Below are 22,420 nucleotides of genomic sequence, written 5' to 3'. Positions count from 1 at the left end.
CCAACAATCTACCAGTAGATTCAAACTACAAAAAGATTGTATAAATATTTGTATGGCTTTGCTTCCCCCTCCTTTAACACCAGGTAAAAACTGCAGATCCCTGCATCTGCTGGTAGACTTTTAGATCTTTCACGTGTTCCTTGTGAAATCATAATTCCGAATTAATGGTTGTGGAGCCTCGGCGGGGGGCAGGACACCCGTGTGCATTTGAAACGGCTTACCTGGTTATTAATCTGTTTCTCCTCATCATATACTTGGATTATGCGAGACATCTAAAAAAAAGGGGCGATAACAGTAAAGACAAGAAAAGCAGCAGGGAGGCAGGAGCAGAGCTTTACAGCACAGGCAGGTTAGCCAACAACCCAGTCTGCGCTGCAAGTCCTAGACTATACCTCTTAGCCAGTGAAGTGATGTCTCAATCGGTGGTGTCATTCTACAAAGCATCTCACTTCCCAATTGCTGATGCTGCAGCGTCACATGCTCTATTCAGAGTCACCTGCCTCTGACTGGTGAGGGAAAATGATCTGCTTGGCGTCGTCAATTCTCAATGAGTGGCAGACAGGAAGACAGTTTGAATTGAATTAAATGGGCATAAAACCCAAGTCCAATTTTTATAGTTTGTTTTCCTGTACAGCTTAAAAACTATAGAAGGATAAATACATGGCAGGCAGACCTTATAGCACAACATGATGTAAGCAAAGCAACGCAGCTAATACAATTATAATGGACTACCGTCGATGCTTTGCTACATTGTTACACCTACAGCTAACACCCATTATTAATTGTATTAGCTGCAGCTGTGTTTCTTACATCGCTGCATACTATAAGGTCAGCGTGCCATGTTTTTGAGGATGCGTGGCTTTTGAAATTAGGTCATATGGCATCCAAGTCTATGGACTTTTAATGTTTGTTTAGGGTGAGGTTAAACAAACATAGACGTCATGTGGCCAATATAAATACAGCTTGTGACTGATTTAGTTTTATACAACAACACACTGCATTCATGTCTCGTGTATAGTGGCAGTGACTCTGCAATGAATGAGGCATTTTTATGTACAGGAAAACAACCAACAAAGCCTTATGTTTTGATTCAAACGTTGTTTTGCACTTTCAATGATCAAAAAGTAGCTGACACTAACCACTTCTTTGTAGTAAGAAGAGAGATCTCCACACAGACATATCGTATATAGACCCTTAAAATTAGGACACACAAAAGGATTCTCACAAACTCAGACAGCAACAGACTGGATATAACCCAGGCTCAACACTACAATAAGTTTGATTACATTACAAGTCAACTTACAAAACGAGTAGGCTTCAAACCAGAGCCCAACTGAAATCAGATTTTTGGATCCAATGCCGAACCCATTTTATAGAGTCCTAGCCCACCAATTACAGACGTTTTGACCGATAGTTGTTTTTTTTCTATAATTTTTATCCCACGATTTTGTAACCCATTTTTTTCACCCAGTGTCAATTATCTAATGTAATCCTGGGCGCTACACTCCCTCTGCCAACCTGGGGAGAGTAACGGACTGACCTCATGCTTCCTTCAATGCATGAGGAGTCCAAGCTGCTTCTTTTCACCTGACAGGGGGGAATTTCCCTGGTTGAACGTAGCGTGTGGAAGGAACACGTTATTCCAACCAGCTCCTTTACCTTCCATCAGGTGCCCCAGCTGGCCAGGGAGAGGCAGTTTAGAGACCAGGATTACTGCATGTTTTTTGTGAGGGTAACTATACTAGGGGACAAGGGGAGAACATGTAAACTCTCCACAGAAAGGCCCTTTCGCCAACCCCACCTCTGGTATGGCTCTGACACTAATGACATGGAGGAAAGAATATGCCCCCCAGCACCCACAGCGTCCCCAGTGGGAATCAAACCCAGGACCTTCAAGCTGTGAGACGACAGCACTACAAACTGTGCTACCTACCGTTCCCTATTGCCCGATGGTTCTCATAAAAGATACAAAATCAAATAAAAACTCAGATTTGATTGAAGTTTCTATTTGAGAACATTTAACTTAAATATATGAAATGAACATTTAAGGGCTGGCTGCAATGGCTTTTTGTGACCTTTATTGTTACATTTCTTAGTAGTACAGAAGTTGGTTGTGTCTCAGCCAATCACATTCTCAGTAGACTTTCCCAGTCGCCTCGGGCTATGGGATCTAAATTAAACACTGCCTTGTGTCGGCACCTGTGCATCCCGGGGCAGAGAGGCAGGCCATTTCTCGCTGCAAATGTGCTCAGTTACATATTTTAGTGTATTGTTCAAGTTTAAAACGGGAACGTTGGTATTGCACCGTCAAGCTGCCACATTGTATAAGATTAAGAATGAAGTAGCAGCTGTAGCATCTCGATCATGAGAATCCGCTGCATGTGGAGGGACATTGAGCTATGGGAATGGGAATCACACAAGTGAATGAAATCATGATTCATGATTCTTTATAGGGGCATGTTTGCTGATGTAATTAAAAAGATAGGGTAAGTGATTTTCTTTGCTTAAAATATCTGTTAAAAAGCAATATATTATGATAGTACCGGTACTCATAATTTGCTAGAATAGAGTGTTCAGTAACAGGAGTCTCCATGTCTCTCCAGCTTTTTATTAAACAGAAAATGCATTTTCAGGTCGGGATAGCAATTTTATCCAATCAGGACAGAGAATGCAGTCAAGATACAGATTAAACAAGTGTAATTGTAAGTGATGACACAAAGAAATGAGCAGACAAAATAGGAATTGGAACACTATAAAAATTAAGCTGATAAGTGGCTACTCTCCCCTGATTGTCTGAAATTGTCACCTACCTGAACATGTATTTTCTTTTTATTAAAGAGCTGGAGAGACAGGGAGACCTCTGTTACTGAACAAACACTCTATAGCAATGATAACTATCAGAATATAGTGATTTCAACAAACAACCTTTTGTTTTAACCAAAACAATATACCACTGTACTTTTAAGTACAATGTTTTTGATTGACTTTTACAGACTTTGGCTTAAAAGTATATATATTTTTTTTTAAATGTATGTTACTGCAACTTCAAGTGGGGTATACAAGTATTATGTTTGTTGAGCTTTGTCCATTAGTAAACGCTGCATCTGCCATATATTTTTAATAGAGGAACAGTTCCCTCTAATGGTACTTTATCATATTGCTGGTTGAAATTGGTTTAATAGCTCCTGCCAATGTTATCGCATTAGGTTTTTGTTTGACAGCAAGTCATTACATTATTTTGAAATTAGAGTGTTACAGACTTTCGATATAAAATAATTATTTCCAATCGTGGGGATCTATTGATAACTACCGTATGTGCCGATTATGCTCTATAAGTGTGAAAAAACCTTTCAGAATGTCTTAAATTATACAATGAACAAGCAAGTAAATATAAAATACACATAAACCAAACTTTAGTTTAATTAATTACTAGAAATAACCCACTTACAAGCTCATGAGTCAAAATGTGATGCATTATAACTATAAGCTCATTATCTGCTTTGTGTCCGTGTAGCATAGCTCAGTCGGTAGAGTACTCGCCTTTCGACCACAAGGTTGAATCCCAGGCCCTGACAAGCAGTAACATGGCTTGGGTGTGGCAAGTCATTCGCCAAGTACTGGGAGCTGATGGTAGGTGTTGCGCTCCACCTCAGCAATTGATCTCCCAGGGGTCTAACGCATTGTGAAACGGGAATAGACTCCCGCAGACCCGCACTCTGGCCGATACAACAATATATGGCGATAAAGTTGCATCTGATATCGGTCTGGTTCTATTTCAAAACGCACCCACGGCGGGATGGAAAAGTGGATGTAGCAGCCAGTTTACAAGAATGGTGAAAAGGAGGGAGACAGATGTACATTCTCCACACACATTTATCAAGAAAAATCTCACTGGAAGATTTTTCTTTTCTCTTCAGGAAAATAAAACCACAATATTTAAAGACCACATTTAAAAAATAATACATTTAAAAAGCTAGCTTTGAGAAGAAAAAAAAGAGAATTCAAGCTGAATTGACCACAGACGTGTACAAGAGTCAGTGTTACGGTCCAGATGCTGCGTTAGTGATATTCAGCCAATGTTCCCATAGTCACAGATGAAGTGAGCACCCAGCGACGCCACACCACCACTCCACAGCACTGCAGCCAATGTTAAGTCAGCACACCTCCATGCAAACAGTAAGTATGGCTGCACCATATAGAAGAGATGTGCCATATGTTGCTGCTTTAGCAACACCGTAAGCCTGAGATATACTCAATTGCTCAATTGAGTGTTGTGCACCGACAGCCAATCTACAAGCTCACAGTGCACAAGAGCTTGTAGATTGGCCATTTTCAGTGTGCGACTGCGACACAATAGAGTATAAATCATATAGCATATCGTCTGGTCCATATGCACAAACGTACGCATGCGGGTGCCCATGCCACCCTTCCCCAGCTCGAAACACCCCAACCCCTGTCGTCGTCCCCACATACAAAAGACACAAAAGCAGGCTGAGGAACTCATGCCACTCACCTCGTTGTACTTGGCGCAATTGTTGAAGACGAGACGCACGTCACTGACAAAGCCCTGAAGTGTCTTGTAATACTGGGAGCTTCTCAGCTGAAGCTTCTTCTTCACCTTCTTCAGGTCCATGGGGTGCTTGATGATCTTGTAGTAGTTTGGCACCTGAGTTGGAAATGAGCAGGCCACAACAGTCATGAATACAATCAAATAATAAAATGAAAGGTCAATGTGTACTTTTGATAGATATTTGTGGGTGGGTTAACTTTGTGACAGTGGAGAGTGAAATGAAATGTAGGGGGGATGATATTCAGCAAATGGTCCGGCTGGCCGGAAATGGAACAGGCACTCGCTGATCGGAGCATTGCCACCCTGTAACCATTCTATCGGGACCCCCCTGAAAGCCTAATTTATTACTTTTTTTTTACTCAGAAAATCATGTCATGGGTCCCTAGAAATTGGTATTATTACTATTATTGTCTATTAAGGTAGAGGACATCCTTCTATTCAACTAATGAGACCTTCAACAAGTAGCCTCTTGTGCTACTACTATGTAAAAACAAGAATAGTATCATTGACTGCCAGGTGTAACAAGTGCTGTCTCCGTTGTGCATCTGTCCCCCTTTTTATTATCATTTCTTTTTTGTCACAACCTCCCGGCCGTCGTTTGGGTTAGTTTCCGACGTTCTTTTGTCCCAAATCCCAGGAGGCGTGTGTGCGTGTGTGTGTGTGTGTTTGAGTGAGAGAGAGAGTTGAGTGAGGGAGATAAACTTACAGAACTGGCAACAGGATCCCTAAAACCCACACTGAGCTCATGGCAGAAAATGTACAGCAGGAGCCGCTCACATTTCTGGGAACACAGAGAGACACGTTAGTATTGATGGTTCATGGTGTCACAGAGACTCATGGCTGTGTGTTGTACTGTCTGTGTGGCAGCGTTACTGACCCGCCGGTCCTCATGTCCCAGAGCATGGTCAGCCGCCTTGGCTTTCTTGGTGTCATCGGTGTACTCTATCTCCGGATTGGTCAGGTTCCGACAGAACGTACAGAGGAAGTCACCCCTGAGAGGAGGGGGAGAGGGTAATGCTCAATTTGTGCTCCATCGTACGACAAGTGTTGTGGACCGAAAATAGCAGATCTGTAAGCTCACACAACCAAGTATAAAATAGGGCATAAGTTGTTAAAGGGTACTGAGCTTAGTGAGCTAATCAGTAATCACACACAGACCACATACCTGGGGAAGATTTTGATGGTCGGGACATGACACTTCATGTGGAACACTTTGGGACAGCGGTCGCAGCACAGCAGGTCACCGCCGTTGACGCACACGGCGCACCAGTCCTCGTTGGGGTCGTCCTCCTTCACGCCGGAATTGGTGGTGGCGTCGGCCGTGGCCACTCCCCCTGCGCTCTCCGCCGTCCCTTTGTCCGAGGAGTTGCCGTTTGTCAGCGGCATGTCCACGGCGGCGACGTTGTTCAGGAAAGATGTCGCGAACGTCGTGGTGGATGTCCAGGTGGAGGGGACGCCCGTGGACGTCGTGTTGGATGACCAAGTGGAGGGGACGCCCGCGGACGTCGTGGTGGATGACCAAGTGGAGGGGACGCCTGCGGACGTCGTGGTGGATGACCAAGTGGAGGGGACGCCCGCGCAGGACGTCTCAGTGCCAGGCTCTGTCTTGATGCGCTCCCCTTGGGTCTGGTGGACGTCCAGGCCCGAGGACGGCACGCCCGGCAACGCCAGAGGACTCATGCTCTCAGGACTGCTCATCTGGGGAGGGAGAGGTTTACACAAGCAGAAATCAGACAGGATAGATTTGCCATATGATGAACATGAACAACGCTTTTCAACGAGAAAAACTCTATACTTGATTGATAGAAGATGGGTATATATGGGTATACTAATTCAAATACATTGAAACCGCGTTATACGGGAAAAAGGGGTATTTACTTTTTCATCCGTGTACAATGCCCAAAAATGTCAGTTGAAAATACATCATCTTTGACTTACAAGGTAAAAATAGGGTGTCCCGAGTTTGCTAGGACTCGTGATCTATGCTAAAAATGAGTGTATGTATCATATACCATGCAGGCGCTCCTCCCAGCATCCTTCTCTCGCTCCATCTTCACATTGGAGGAGGTGCCGGTGCTTTGGCAGCTGTAGTCCTCAGCCCCAGGCTCCTGTTTCACCCTCACCTGCTCTGTTGGAGCACTGGTGGCGGGCACCAACCTGCCCGCTGAGCTACAGCTAACACACACAAGACAATCAATGAATATAGTACAATCTGTTTTCATTTGTGCAGTTCACATTTCCAACCAGCAGAGGACATCAAAGTCAAGGTACTGAAAATATTCTCCTTTCAAATGGATCCTTCAAGAATAAAAAAAAAAAGGGAGAATAATAATTGATAATCACCTCCTCTCTATCTAAATCCACAGGACTGATTTCAGTTAATAAAGACAAAGCATTGCTCAACTGTGTCCATAAAAGGTTTTAGCGGGAAGATGCATATTAAAACATAACATTTTCACCACAAATAACCAGAATGCTTTCTTTGCAGCTTCCGTGTTATCTCCAGTGATGGGGAATTGAAGCAAAACTGCTTTATATGTAGCCGCTGTGAGCCGCTGTGCACCAGACTATCGTAAATCATTTGTGAGTTTGTACCGCATCGCTGAGCAAATGTAACTGGTTGTAATGATAGCCAAGGGGTCTGAGCTAATGCGAGTGAGCACTGTGCTCATAATAAGGGGTCTGAGCACTGTGCTCATAACATAAACCCCCACCTTCCTGAATAACGCAGAAAGGAAAGGAGGACGGTAGAGTTAGTGTGGACACGTGGCATTCCTTAGGTGTGCGTATCCACTCGTTATTGGATATATTAACGTCAGATTACGGTACCCGTTTACTTGACAATTAATAGTCATGTGCGTTCATAGATAGAACAATAATTATCTCTTTACTGCACATCTGAATTGCCAGTTAATTATGGAAATCTGAACTCTGAATCTGCAATGGAGATGCTGTTTAAAAGCTATGCGGAGAAGGTGGTGTTCCTTCCTGTGCTCTCACTCACTTCATTGCGCATTGCATTCAACGCATTGAGCACTTACTATGAGACCTAGCAGATCATGTCTGTCTGTCTGTCTGTGTGTCTGTCTGTCCCGCTTTTGTGCCCATATATGGAGCTGAGTGATTTGTGTCACCATGACTCGGCCATAACCATATAAGGAGTCCCCAAAGCAGCTATACGTCCAAAACCCAAATATGTACGAGCTGCGTTCGCTTCCCGCGTTTGCGCGTCTTACTGGTAAATGTGTAATCATTATTGGAAGTATTACCAGAATACACACATATGTCACCCAGTGATGTCACACAACATATCACACTACATTACTGGGTGGTGAACCAGTGATGTCAGAATGTGTCACTGTGTGTCAACCCAGTGACAAATTCTGATGTCACTGGGTGATGTCACTGGGTGTGTTGCTGTTTCATTGGCAAGAAATGTGGATGTTACAGACATGCAACCCTATGACTAATAATGTGTCAAGTATTACTTTAAGAGTATGAAATGGTGGCAAAAAATGACCACAGCTACAGACAAAACTCTGCTTTCAAATAAACTATAGATCTCTGTGTGAGTGAAAACAGCCCTGTAGTAACTAGTAAACTACACTGTTGAGAAGCGTTACACCATTTCTGGCGATGCAAGCTTTCAAGATTTCCTGATGTGAGCCTCATTTGTTATCAGTGCCTTGTTCACAACAGTTTGTTGACACTAGACTTGCTCTCCTCACAGGGATTTTTAGAAAAGCTGATATTTTTCTAGGGAAATTTTAAAGGATGTGTAACGGCAGTTACACAAACAGTGCCACTGGTCACTCACAGATGTTATAGTGCTTTGCCAACAACCTTGAGCTCATCACCACCAACCATGGAAGTGACCATTGGCTTCTGGGAAACCGTCCCCCTTGCTATGCTCCTGCCTCTGCCCGCAATGAGGGCAAACGGTTCATCTACTGAGTAGAGGGACATAGGCAGTGACCTGGCCTTCCTCAGAGACCAGAACAACTCCGCCTGGTTCCCTTGGTGAATCTGTCCAGATTGTTTGCGTCTGTTGTGTGTTTTGGTCCATGCAAGGGCCTGTTTCTTACCTGCCCCTGCTGCCTGTGCTGGACGTGCTGGAAGGACGTGCTGGAGTGTGGTTGTTAGACAGACCTATGCATGTAGAGAGTGACAGAGAGAGAGAGAGAGAGAGAGAGAGAGAGAGAGAGAGAGAGAGAGAGAGAGAGAGAGAGAGAGACACACCGGGTTGAAGTGGAGCAGAGATCGGAAGCTGGTGAAAGCCAAAGTTGAACTGTACTGAAGATTAGGGATTTTGAAACTATTCATCACAAGACAGTTTATCATTAATACAAAAAATGTGACGATCAAATCAGTATATTCATTTAAACATGCATTGTCTTTTAAAGTGAGTAATCTAGTTTTGAGTTTGCTTGATCACCGCACGCATGCAACACTGTCATATAAAAAACTGACAGAAGCTGATCATTCACAACTGTAACTATCTCCAGAGTCCTGCAGTCCCGCAATTAAGGAGAGACAATCTCATCGGTCACTAGTCGACTTCTTTACAATGCCATTCTAGCCTTAAAACCTACCTACATATGTTATTAATATATTACTTTAGCATGAAATATAGGCTTTTCTAAACCAAGCCTTGTTTCAAAAATGGTTACCGTATGTGCTATGTTATCGTATTAATCTGTGAATTCACTATAGTCTACAGTTTAACCCATTGATTCTTAGCCATTTTAATTTCAAGGACCCCCAAATTAGAAATAGAAATGAGAAATTAGCCTAGGCCATTTCATTATGGTTTTCATATCTGGACTGGGACCCCAGTCTACATGGCCAAAAGCCAGTGTTCAATTTCATTTAACTTTTTGGTAACCATGTGTCCGACAACAATGAAGCATCGTGTCTGTCTGACTGACTGTAGAAGGTGTTTCTACCTGATGAGCCTGGAGAGTGTGTGACGGGTAGAGGAGAGAGATTCATGTCCAGACCTCCCAGACCCCCCAGACCCCCCAGCAGGGAATGTGTGCTGGCTGCGAGGTAGCGATTAAGAATGTGGCCCAGGTTGCTGGAGCCCGCGTCCTCCAACTGGTGGTGCCAAAAGAACACAGTGGTAAGACACACACACACGCACACACAAATGATAAAGAGAGAAACCAGATTCAAGACTGGATGTTTCAGAGGCAGAGTGTTTTGTCAATTGTATGCAGATGGATGTTTTTACTGAGAGCCCCCAGCCTAGAGCAGATTGATTTTCTTGTTTTAGCCATTTGGGTATGTTTGGATACAATTCTGAATGTGTAATCTAGCCTAGCGTATATTAGAAACCTGCAGATATCGATGATTGATTCTAGACAAATTTAGTATGAAATCCTCGTTCATCAGTGCTCATTCCAACTTCTTTAATTCTGTGCTTCAATACATCTACCAACATATTCCTCATGCTTGTGCAAAGTCATGTGTATTGTTTGTGCGCATAACAACTCACTCTCAGCCAAATGTACAATGTATTTTAACCATCAACCTGGTTAAAATGCCACTTTGAGCATGTCATCATAGGCAAATTATTTTATTTATTTATTTAAGTAATTTATATACTGTATATATATTAATTATTTCTTTTTTATCCCACTATTTTTCATAACCCATTTTTTTCACCCAGTTTCAATCGTCTAATCCTGTGCGCTACACTTCCTCTGCCAACCTGGGCAACAGACTGACCTCATGCTTCCTTCAATGCATGAGGAGTCCAAGCTACTTCTTTTCACCTGACAGGGGGGGGGTTCCCCCGGTTGGACGTCGCATGTGGAAGGAACACGTTATTCCAACCAATTCCTTTCCCCTCCATCAGGTGCCCCGGCTGGCCAGAAAGGCAGTATAGAGATCAGGATTACTGCATGTATTTTGTGAGGGTACCTACCCTAGGGGACACGGGGAGAACATGCAAACTCCACACGGCCATTTTGCCAACCCCACCTAGGGTATGGGCACTGAGGACGCAGAGGACAGAACACGCCCGCAGCGTCCCCGGCGTGAATTGAATCCAGGACGTTCTAGCTTTGAGGTGACAGTGCTACCGACTGCGCCACAGTGCCCGTACACCGTGCACCATAATTTCGTTGTGCAACACCTAGGCTGTACCAGACACAGACTTGTGACCAAATTAAAAAGGGAATGTGCATCCCACAGGAAACCAGAGACAAACGCATGGCCAGGGCTTAATTACCTGAATGGGTGGGATCTCGGGTAAGCAAGGGAGGTTCTCGGGGTTGGTGACGGACGGGATGAGCTCGATGGGACCTAGGATGGGGCTTGCAGGACCCCGGTGAGCATGGGCGCTAGCCATGCTGGCGCTGGTGGGGCTGGTGGGGTTGGCGTTGTGGAGCGACGCCACTGGGAAAGGCCCCGCGTGCCCCGGGTTAGAATGCTGAAAACGACAACGCGGAATTAGCCGGGTAACTTGTTGGATTGTATCAATGTATGTGTTGTGAAAAAGGGTGCATGCATTGACGGTGAGAAGGACACATGCATGCTGCACAAGACACACAAATATCAAAGTAGGAAAAAAGGTGCCAAACCCCTGATTGCAGTAAGAAACGAAACCTTTGGTGGCTCATCTCTGATTCTATAGACATCTGGACACAAAGAAAGATTGTCCGGATATAGTGCAGGTCGCTATTACCGTGGCCATGCATGCATAGCATCGATGTTTAGAGACATAGATTTCTCTTAACACGAGAAAATAAATCCCAAAGAAAAGCAGCTTTCAATGTGTGGATACATGTAGGCGAGGCTGAGTTAAGGAGGGTAGAAGATGTTGACAGTGTACTGTCAAGAGAGCTCCTGCCAAATCTAATTCAGAGTCAATTACATCTGCAAAATCAACTGTGCTTCTATTGGATTGTTAAAATCAAAAGGACAGCTAACAAGGTTACAAAACCTCCAAGTCTTTTGGGGCCAGAAACAACACACGTATATATTTCACAGGCACAAAACAAGCAACACTGGCATTCATATAAAATAGCATTTTACCCACTTTAGCTTGAAAACCTTGTTTGGGGTCTTTATCACTCAAGCTCAGTATTCAACAATGGCAGTCAAATTAGCTTAGGTTGTCAACCTGATAAACACTGCTGCTTGTGTAAACAATTATTAAAGAGATAAATAAATGAAGTTGAGCTGTTCATTTGGATATCATCTAACAATCATGAAATTACATTATGAGCATTTCTATACAGCACCCAACTCTACCCTGCCTCGCCACATGCATCAACCACAGCTGAGATAACACAACAGCATTTATGGCAGTTATACAATTGCAATGATCGTAAATCATTTGTCATGTTAAATCAAACAGTAGCTGCAGTGAGTATGTTTGCAAGAGAGAAAGACACCACAGGTAAAAACGAAAAAGCCTATTTCTCGTTAGTGTGCGTTTGAGAGGAGGGGGGGGTACATGTGTGCACTGACCTGTCTCTGCAGCTGTGGCTGCATCATGCTTGGGTACTGCTGGCCATTGTGGCGCGGCTGGGCCGTGGGCATGCGGCCCGGAGGGGGCAGCCCCGGCAGACGCATGTGATGGGACGAGGAGTACATGTGGGGCCCAGGCGGCCCGCCGTTCATACCCCCGGGGCCCCTCGGGAGCTGCTGCATGCTGATGAGCCGTGGGGGCTGGGGAGGGACGCACACAAACCCACAATTGTTCACTTGCAAATCTTTACACAAATGGCATTCAAATAAGTGAACGAATTGAGAATGGGACCTTATATTATAAACATCAATGCTCTATTGTCATTTATTTTGTATCTGTGATTGCACCAGTACACTACATCCATAGCAGTATTCACCAGTGCAGGTGGTATGTACTAGTACATCTATACCAGTAAGAGTATTTTGTAGTAACAGACATTTATTTGATTGTACGACAATTGTTACATGTTTTGTTTGTTTCTTTTGTCATTGTTTTTTTGTGGCTTTCGCCATCATTTTATATTTTTTATAGAGGTAGGCTGACAGGAAATGGGGAGAGAGATGGGTGGGTGACATGCAGTAAAGGCCGTCGGGATCGGGAGTCGAACCCGCGGCACACTGCCAGACTTGATTATCAGCCAAGGTGCCTGGACCGCTGAGCCACAGCCCAGGCCTGTTTCTTTCTTATTGTATTATTTTAAATAGTAATTTGTAAGAGTAGTAACAAAATGAGTGTCAGGAAAAACTCGAAATGGTGGAAAATCTAGCCTGGCAAAAATGAGCAGTGCCTGTATGAGAACTTGTGGCATGGTCCAAAGGAATCCAAGAGAATGACTTTACGACCTACGGTTCAGGAGTTCTAGGCCAAAACATGACGTGGGATGTTGTAGGGCCACCACGCATGAGGCCTATTTTAAAAATATGCAGTGGAGGAGGTTCTTCTTTGGCATACTTGGGAGTCTTGTGACACTGAATTTATGATTTATGACTGGCATTTTGTGCAAAACGGGCTCCTCCCACAACGTTTGAAAGCCAATCCTATCCAATCGGAATGGAATCTTAAAAATGTGACAGATACATTTACTTTGAAAACCTGCATCTCCCGTTCGTCAGTTAGTCAACCCCATGCCTCCATATGGGGTCACGCCTTGTGACATCACACCTCCATATATGGTCACGCCTCGTGACATCACGCCTCCATATATGGTCACCCCTCGTGACATGCCTCGCCACCATATATGACCATCTCCATATATGAAGATCACGACACTGACCTCATCCAACCCTGGATAACCATACATGGAGAAGACTGGATCATCACCTAGATCTGCATATATGGAGCCGGCCAGCAACTCTACGTCTACGAATAACTCATTAGAAAGAAGAAAAAAGAGCAGGGTACAACACTTTTCTTTATCGTCATGATTTGTCAACTCGGCTGTTGGCCTGGCCCGAGGCTTAAATGCCTTTAAATAAATACTTTTGGAAACTTCTACGGGGGAAAATGAATGGGTTTTTATATTTTTCCAAGAAGAATACAGATTAAAATCTAATGGAATAAATGGATGATCAAATGCAGGAGTTTCGACGATTCAACCAACTGTATAAACTAGGGCCGTCGCCCCTCCCTCCCCTCACTGGTGCGAAATCGGGTAGGAAAAAACGGGGAAGCGTGTCTGACTCGTGAGCCAAGTGACTGCAGCCATCACAGTAGAGACCACTTGCACCATATTTGCACCAGGCAGAAAGCAATCACCGTAGAGACCGCTGGCACCATATTTGCACCAGGCAGAAAGCAATCACCGTAGAGACCGCTGGCCCCATATTTGCACCAGGCAGAAAGCCATCACAGTAGAGACCACTGGCACCATATTTGCACCAGACAGAAAGCCATCACAGTAGAGACCGCTGGCACCATATTTGCACCACGCAGAAATAATTCTGTTTGCAGCACAATAATAAAGCTGAAATTGAGCCACCGTTCTTTGATGTTATGCACTGTTGAGTTGACCATGTTAAAATGCGGGATTCTCACAGACTACCTGAGTTGACTATGTTAAAACACTGACGAGATTCTCAGACTACCTGAGGGCTGAGGCTGCTTTACTTAATATAATATTAATAATGTCAGTTCAGTCAGGTTAAGTCAACACATTACCTGCATACTGTAATATGTTGATTTAAACTGACTGAACCATGTAAAGTAAAGTAGCCTCAGGAGTCGCTGAGAGTGCCATTGTGAGCATGTAGATTCTAGATTATATATATATTTTAATATATAAGAAACAGCATGTACAAGCATAATATTAATAATGTCAGTTCAGTCAGGTTAAGTCAACACATTACCTGCATACTGTAATATGTTGATTTAAACTGACTGAACCATGTAAAGTAAAGTAGCCTCAGGAGTCGCTGAGAGTGCCATTGTGAGCATGTAGATTCTAGATTATATATATATTTTAATATATAAGAAACAGCATGTACAAGCTCACATTGTGAGCAGAGCTTGTAGATCTGCTATTTTGCATGATACCGTTGTACGTTAAAATAGGGCAAACTGTTACATTCTGAAAATCAATGACACATTTTCAATGATATAAAAATATAAAGAAAGTATGCTTCACGATTATTTGATTAATCCAAAAAGTAATTAATAATAAAACTATTTGTATAGCACCTTTCATGACATGAAATGCAGCTGTAGAAGTGTAGAAGTAGGTCTTGAGCTGTGCTTTAAAAGTTCCTACAGAGGCTGCCTGACGAAGGTATACTGGGAGTTTGTCCCATGCCGTCGGCCCGTAGAAGCAGAAAGCTGCTTCACTGTGTTTTTAGTTGGCGGTTTGGGACATATTTAGGCAGGCAGTCATGTAGGTAGGAAGGTGCGAGACCATTGAGAGCTTTATTAACTAGAACTGCACTCTGTCGAGTGCCTACTTGCTTGTTGCACACAAGTAGTCCATAAATGGCCTACTAGTAGTGCGCAAGCAGAGCATGCAAGTACTGTATACCGCTACAAACTTTAAAATCTCAGCCTCTCTTTGAAAGAACGTTTGCAATATTTAATTATTAGGTTTAGCTATTTGCTACGTACCTTGCTTTTGGAGGAGAAAAAGTAGTATTTTGAAGTATGGTAATGATTACTTATGCCTGTTATGGCAGTGGTGTCAGATTACATACATGTATGTATACATAGGGGCATTACCTTTAGTCCACCCCACACTGAAACATGTCATCGTTACTTCACCATCGATAACCAATTATACCCTGACATTGGTACATATATGGGAGTTTGTCCCAAGCCGTCGGCCCATAGAAGCAGAAATCTGCTTCACTGTGTTTTTTTTCACATGCATGTCAACAACATGCATGTGGCAGAACACACCCTGCATCTGGTCAACAACATGCATGTAGCAGAACACACCCTGCATCTGGTCAAAAACATGCATGTAGCAGAACACACCCTGCATCTGGTCAACAACATGCATGTGTCAGAACACACCCTGCATCTGGTCAACAACATGCATGTAGCAGAACACACCCTGCATCTGGTCAACAACATGCATGTGGCAGAACACACCCTGCATCTGGTCAACAACATGCATGTAGCAGAACACACCCTGCATCTGGTCAACAACATGCATGTGTCAGAACACACCCTGCATCTGGTCAACAACATGCATGTAGCAGAACACACCCTGCATCTGGTCAACAACATGCATGTAGCAGAACACACCCTGCATCTGGTCAACAACATGCATGTGGCAGAACACACCCTGCATCTGGTCAACAACATGCATGTAGCAGAACACACCCTGCATCTGGTCAACAACATGCATGTAGCAGAACACACCCTGCATCTGGTCAACAACATGCATGTAGCAGAACACACCCTGCATCTGGTCAACAACATGCATGTGGCAGAACACACCCTGCATCTGGTCAACAACATGCATGTGGCAGAACACACCCTGCATCTGGTCAACAACATGCATGTGGCAGAACACACCCTGCATCTGGTCAACAACATGCATGTAGCAGAACACACCCTGCATCTGGTCAACAACATGCATGTGTCAGAACACACCCTGCATCTGGTCAACAACATGTATGTGGCAGAACACACCCTGCATCTGGTCAACAACATGTATGTGTCAGAACACACCCTGCATCTGGTCAACAACATGCATGTGGCAGAACACACCCTGCATCTGGTCAACAACATGCATGTGTCAGAACACACCCTGCATCTGGTCAACAACATGTATGTGTCAGAACACACCCTGCATCTGGTCAACAACATGCATGTGTCAGAACACACCCTGCATCTGGGCAACAACATGTATGTGGCAGAACACCCCCTGCATCTGGTCAACAACATGTATGTGTCAGAACACACCCTGCATCTGGTCAACAACATGTATGTGTCAGAACACACCCTGCATCTGGTCAACAACATGTATGTGTCAGAACACACCCTGCATCTGGTCAACAACATGCATGTGGCAGAACACACCCTGCATCTGGTCAACAACATGCATGTGGCAGAACACACCCTGCATCTGGTCAACAACATGTATGTGGCAGAACACACCCTGCATCTGGTCAACAACATGTATGTGGCAGAACACACCCTGCATCTGGTCAACAACATGTATGTGGCAGAACACACCCTGCATCTGGTCAACAACATGTATGTGTCAGAACACACCCTGCATGTGGTCAACAACATGCATGTGGCAGAACACACCCTGCATCTGGTCAACAACATGTATGTGTCAGATAGGGGTGCAACGGTCCCTCTACTGTGCTGTAACTGTACTGTACTGTCACTGTACTGGCACACACGAAATCATCATATATACAGTTAATAATGTGCGTGTGTGTGTGTGTTAGGTTGCGCACAGGTGGTGAAAAACAACCATGCTGTTTTCATGCTCATACCCAGCCAGCCAGCCAGGCAGTGGCTTGCACCACTCAAAAAAGTTTATTTATAGCATTTTCTTTTCTTCTCTCTTTTTTTAGCATACCGGTATATTATTTTATTAGGCATTTCTGCCTTTTTATTATTTTAAAGGGGGAAAAAAACCTTATATTGCTATTTTAATGTGCCTCATCATTATTTTCAAGGGGGAAAAAATGCACCTATGCGCTCACACAGGGCAGTATAAGCACATGCAGGGAAGAGGAGAGGAGAGTGGTTCATGGGGAGGGGATGGATTCACACAGTGAATGCGTCGTGTTGCACAGAAAAATACAAAAGTTTAAAATAAGTCTACATGAGGATTTAAGGATATTATGCTTATATTATTAGAAGAAGGGCTTCTATCTACAGTCATGGATTGGACATGGAGTATTTTGTTGGGACTTTTCTGACGGAATTAATGTCCTGCTGCGGGTTGTTTTTGCTCTCCCTCTCTTAGCACTCAAACAGCGAGTGCAGATGCAGAATCAGATCTGAACAAAGTGCTTAGAAGCCTGTTGGTGCGAGGTTACTCCGCTGTGTGTGTCTCTGTGTATGACGATCAATAATTATTCCAAGAACGACGTTTAAAGACGAGGGCTGGATTCTCCTCATCATGCCGTCTCTCTCTCTGTGTGTGTGTGTGTGTGTGTGTGTGTGTGTGTGTATGTGTGTGTGGGTGTGTGGGTGTAGGGGGTGGGCCGACAGAGTGCTACACTTCTGTGACCGAAAGAGTGCTAGACTTCTTAGTAGGACGGTGTGTGACCGATAGAGTGCTAGACTTCTAAGTAGGCCAGTGTGTGACCGAGAAATACATTCTTCGCAGCTGTAAGAAATGAATTAATGCAAACCGAAATAGCGCGGTTCATTAGAGCGCATTGAACCGTGTATGCTGTACCGAACGGTTCGGTTTTAAACCGAAAACCGGTGCACCCCTAGTGTCAGAACACACCCTGCATCTGGTCAACAACATGCATGTGGAAGAACACACCCTGCATCTGGTCAACAACATGCATGTGGCAGTACAATGTCAAACCATTGCAATGGAAAGGAATGTTTATTATTACTGAAACACGATGCTACAGGGTTCATTCGGTCAATGCAATAAATAACCCTAACCCTGAAGAGGTAAATATTTATCTGAAGAAAAGTTTGAAGTTTGTGTTGAAAGACACAGGGCAACTTTTCTTGTGACCACCTGTGCTCTAACCTATGGCGCGATACCCGTTGAAATCACATTGTACAAATAAAAGGTAATGGGCCTCAGACACCAAGACTGCGTTTTTAGTTTTTCATGATGGAATGACAGACGTTTCGGCTATCCAGCCTTCATCAGTGTGGAAGACATGGGGTGACATTTCAGAACTTCTACTTGTCATTGTCACTCACAGCCAGCTTAGTGAACTAGTAAATATTTTGAATTCCACAGATAAAACTGCTAGGACTGCCAGCTTAGACTCTCTAGAGTACTAGTTTTTGAATTCCCCTGATAAAAGGGCTAGACCGCCTGCCGCCCTGCTCACCTGCTGCTGTACCATCTGCGGAGCGGCTTGTCGGGGGAGCTGCTGAGACAACTGGGAGGCGATGCGCATCTGTTGCTGGATCTGCTGTTGGTGCTGCTGCTGCTGTTGGTGCTGCTGCTGCTGTTGGTGCTGTTGTTGTTGTTGCTGCTGTTGCTGTTGGAGCTGCTGCTGTTGGTGCTGCTGCTGCTGTTGGTGCTGCTGCTGCTGCTGTTGGTGCTGCTGTTGATGATGCTGCTGCTGTTTCTGCTGGGCGTAGGCAGCCTGCTGCATGTGCTGCAGCCGCAGCTGGGCCAGGTTGATCTGCGGAGGATGTTTGCCCGGGTGCACCTGGCCCGGCGAGATGGGGGGGCCCGCCATCATGTTGGGAGGATGCGCCGAGGGCGGCTGAGGGGGTTTCTCGATCACCAGGTTGCCTACAGTTGGGAGAAGATGGGGGAAGTGGGTTGGTAAATATCAGCTCCTCCGAGGCTGGCTGCCATATTCTTCTCCTCTCATCTTTAGAACGCTAAAGGTCCTCGCAGGCCGGGGGCATCGTTCCCGTGCGATTAATTCGAACCCAACAGATAAATACATTTTCAGGTCGGGATACCAACTTTATCTAATCAGGACAAATTTATCAGTTAAAAATGTATAGTTCCAGTTCCAATTTTATCTGCTTATTTTTGTTACTTCATTACTTCCAATTTCCCTTGTTAATCTTGCATCTGGTTCTTCTCTCCCGTTTAGATAAATTGTTATGAGGTGGAGAGATGGAAACCCCCCTGTTACTGAACAAACACTTATTTTAACAAATAAATATAACTTAAAGCATTAATTTAATTCATTACTGTTTTATGTTTGTGCTTCTGATTTGTCTCCAGGTGAATTATTGTTGGCTGCAACATACATTTCAATATTAACAATGATTTGCTATGCAAATGTATGATTTAAATGAGTGGGACGATTAGTCTCATAGAATAGAAAATATGTTAAATCATAGAAATTATATTCAAATTAGAGCCTGGAACTTAGTTTGTGTGCGATTAATAAAACATATGGAAATATTTGTGTTAATAATGAGCACCTCTCACCTAAATTTACCACGTTCTTGGCCCAAAAGGTGGGATCACAAAAGAAGCGCACAGCTCCATTGGCCTGAGGTGCTGGCTCCATCCTGGCCTTCAAAACATGACGGAGCTGGAACAGGATCTACACACACAAAACACACGCAGTCACACACATGCAGTTTAATTGCTGCAAAGCCCAATGACATGGCAGCAACACATCAGTCACAAGCATGCATGAACAATGGCCTCTGGTGACCAACACACCAATAAACTCACATATGAAACCTGGCAATATATCACCACAGTTGGGCATTACTTTTCCAAAAAATAGCTGATCTATGAGCTCACAACTTGTCACATCATGTTGTGATTGCATAGCAGCAACACGTTGTGAGCTTGTATATCGACATTTTTTGCGCAATACTGTCATACGACAACATAAGGCATTAACTTGAGATGAAATGGGTAGATAATTTAAAGGTTTCTGACTGAGAACAACAACAATAATATAGCTAAGTAACGTCTCCAAAGCAGCCATTTGTGAACAGCATGTAAATCACACTGTTCATCGTGGCCAAGCACATTTCCTCCATCTTGGCACTTATAGAACAGTTGAGTGTCCGACACTCGCATCTGGGAATGATCATGGAAGCTCAACTGCTGGTTCTAATCAACAGTTCAATCCAGAATCAAGATGGGTCCATTGTTTGAGCTTAAGCGTGAATACCCACATGCTTTGCATGTACACGGGGAGCACCTGGGATAATGCAAGAGACAGATCAGAGGCGATTTATACTTGGTTGTGCGCCATGTCGTGCACCGGAAATAGGCTATCTACAAGCTCACAGCGTGTCGCAAGTACAAATCCGGCATTAATATCTCAAACAGTTGAATGCCTAAGGCTCAGCCTTAGACCACCTCCCCTTTAAACTCTCCTGGCTCCTTCTGAAAGGTCAATGCCCTTTTAATTGGAAACCTTCCTCTGTGTAGACTGACTCAAAGTGTGGCTGTGGGAATGGTGACTGTGGTTTCGCATTCTGTAGCATTATTGGAGTGCTCTCTATGTATAGATGAATCCATGGAGCTGTGACCTGTAGGCCAGGTGTAACCAATCAGTGCTGCGGTGTAAAACTGCGCTTAATGGTACACTGCAGCTATGGCAGCGCCGATGGCATCCCCTCGTGGATTCGTCTATGCCGTCTTAAGGTATCCAAGTGTTCTTGTCTGCAGGTGTTCTGTCCTTTTTGTGCCGTATTAGTGTGTCATGGCTCGTATGTTTGGCTATGTTCTATAAGACTTCTACATCACATGGAACAAACTATAAATGGTGCTGATGGATTGTGACTTTTTGTTTCCCCCCCCCCATAGAGCACAGAAGTCTGACATCAATATCGGTAGAGGGCGCAAATCCACTTTTTATTTGCATTGTAATCCCCATAGGAGGATTTTAGATCGCCTCATACAGTATATTAACTGTTTGAAAAATCTAACAAATCATCCAGGCCGCTTCACTCATGTATATGAAGAATCAACTGACTGAGAGAGATATATATGAAACGATTTTAAGATGAGCCCATGTTATTCTCCATAGAGATATTACTTCCATGAACCAGGGGAATCGAGGGGACGAGCGAGTAACGTCAGGCGCTCTATTCATTAATTTGTTCCATTTAATTTCTTAGTTTTTCTTGTCGCTTTTGTTTGCATGTTAAAAACATTTTTTTTAAGTTGATGCGTACCAGCCTCTTGCTGTAGAGCAGTGCCGTGCTACTACCGCTGGTGATGGCCCAGTGGCAGAAGTTGAGGACGTGGTTGATCTGGTGGGCCAAATGGGCAGTGTCCTTGTGTTGGGTCACAAGTCTCATGCTGCGCTCTTTGGTCACACTCTGTAAAAGAAAAACACACAGAGGTAAAGTTTGGATTTAGGCTAACTGGACAGATGACCTAAGGACAAACTAGCTTGCCTATTATGCAAACATGTTCCCATTTAGTCGCATGGAAATATAAATGAGTGCCATCTGTTGTTCTGTTGCACAACTTACTGAGCAGTCACCCCCAGAAATCTGTGAACGCCAAATTTGTCGTGAAAGACTGACCGTGGAAGGTTTGAGGTGCCATGGTACATGCAGAACAAGTACCTGCCGCTTGTCATAGTTATGGTTGGGAACCAGTTGCATTGAGGATAAAGAACCGACTGAAACATAACAGTTCGCCCTAACGATTCCCAATTTGCCTTGCAAAACATGCAAACATGCAAATGCACATTTGCATGTTTTCACAGTGCGGAAATGCGCAAACGCGCATTTGCATGTTTTCACAGTGCGGAAATGCGCATTTGCGTGTTTTCACAGTGCGGAAATGTGCAAACGCGCATTTGCATGTTTTGCAAAGCCTTTTTGTCACTCTTAAAAGGTTTTTGCATTCTGTGAGCAAGTGACTGAGGTCACCTGCATTGGGTGTCTAGAGTTGAAGCAGTATGTGAAAACGCACGTGGATCTCAGAAAAAGTGTCAAGAGAAGAGAGCATGGCTAACAGACAAAATAAATTAAGTAATTGGTTGTACAGTAAGCAGGGCAAAGGCTGTGCCAAGTGCATGAAATGCAACACCATGATAACATGCAAAGGTAGTAGCACACCTACGGTAATATGATTAAACATCTTCTGGTACACCAAGTCAAATTGACTTTGCCAGCAACACAGCAGCTAGCAGCTGCAGCGGATCCCCAGCAGACTAGTACTATTAATAACATTAGTTAATTATCTGTAAAAACTACTAACTATAGGGCTTGAAATGTCCATTTCTGTAGGCCTACAAAATAGTTGATCTACAAGCTCTATTTTC

At 44.0% G+C, this 22,420-nt stretch overlaps 1 protein-coding gene across 9 annotated transcripts in view; it reads right to left on the bottom strand.

Annotated features, from left to right (window-relative positions):
• Nucleotides 1-22,420, bottom strand: part of trim33 (tripartite motif containing 33) — a gene marked incomplete at its 5' end in the record, with an annotated part of 37,414 nt that overhangs the window by 2,045 nt on the left and 12,949 nt on the right. For 2 of the 9 annotated variants that reach the window (XM_080763502.1, XM_080763496.1), the window contains 14 exons: nucleotides 222-272; nucleotides 4,514-4,666; nucleotides 5,277-5,351; nucleotides 5,448-5,562; nucleotides 5,736-6,268; nucleotides 6,583-6,745; nucleotides 8,656-8,719; nucleotides 9,517-9,667; nucleotides 10,806-11,006; nucleotides 11,158-11,214; nucleotides 12,050-12,250; nucleotides 18,533-18,945; nucleotides 19,603-19,720; nucleotides 21,318-21,464. In XM_080763502.1, coding sequence (XP_080619628.1) covers nucleotides 222-272; nucleotides 4,514-4,666; nucleotides 5,277-5,351; nucleotides 5,448-5,562; nucleotides 5,736-6,268; nucleotides 6,583-6,745; nucleotides 8,656-8,719; nucleotides 9,517-9,667; nucleotides 10,806-11,006; nucleotides 11,158-11,214; nucleotides 12,050-12,250; nucleotides 18,533-18,945; nucleotides 19,603-19,720; nucleotides 21,318-21,464 — 2,442 coding nt within the window. Of the gene's footprint in view, nucleotides 1-221; nucleotides 273-4,513; nucleotides 4,667-5,276; nucleotides 5,352-5,447; nucleotides 5,563-5,735; nucleotides 6,269-6,582; nucleotides 6,746-8,655; nucleotides 8,720-9,516; nucleotides 9,668-10,805; nucleotides 11,007-11,157; nucleotides 11,215-12,049; nucleotides 12,251-18,532; nucleotides 18,950-19,602; nucleotides 19,721-21,317; nucleotides 21,465-22,420 lie in introns of all 9 variants that reach the window. The other 7 variants (XM_080763501.1, XM_080763495.1, XM_080763499.1 and 4 more) reach the window with 5 other exon arrangements.

This window comes from Protomyctophum bolini, assembly GCF_963924005.1.
Source record: "Protomyctophum bolini genome assembly, chromosome: 5".
In the NCBI taxonomy this organism is placed as follows: Eukaryota; Metazoa; Chordata; class Actinopteri; order Myctophiformes; family Myctophidae; genus Protomyctophum; species Protomyctophum bolini.
This window is presented reverse-complemented; position numbering and strand designations above follow the sequence as displayed.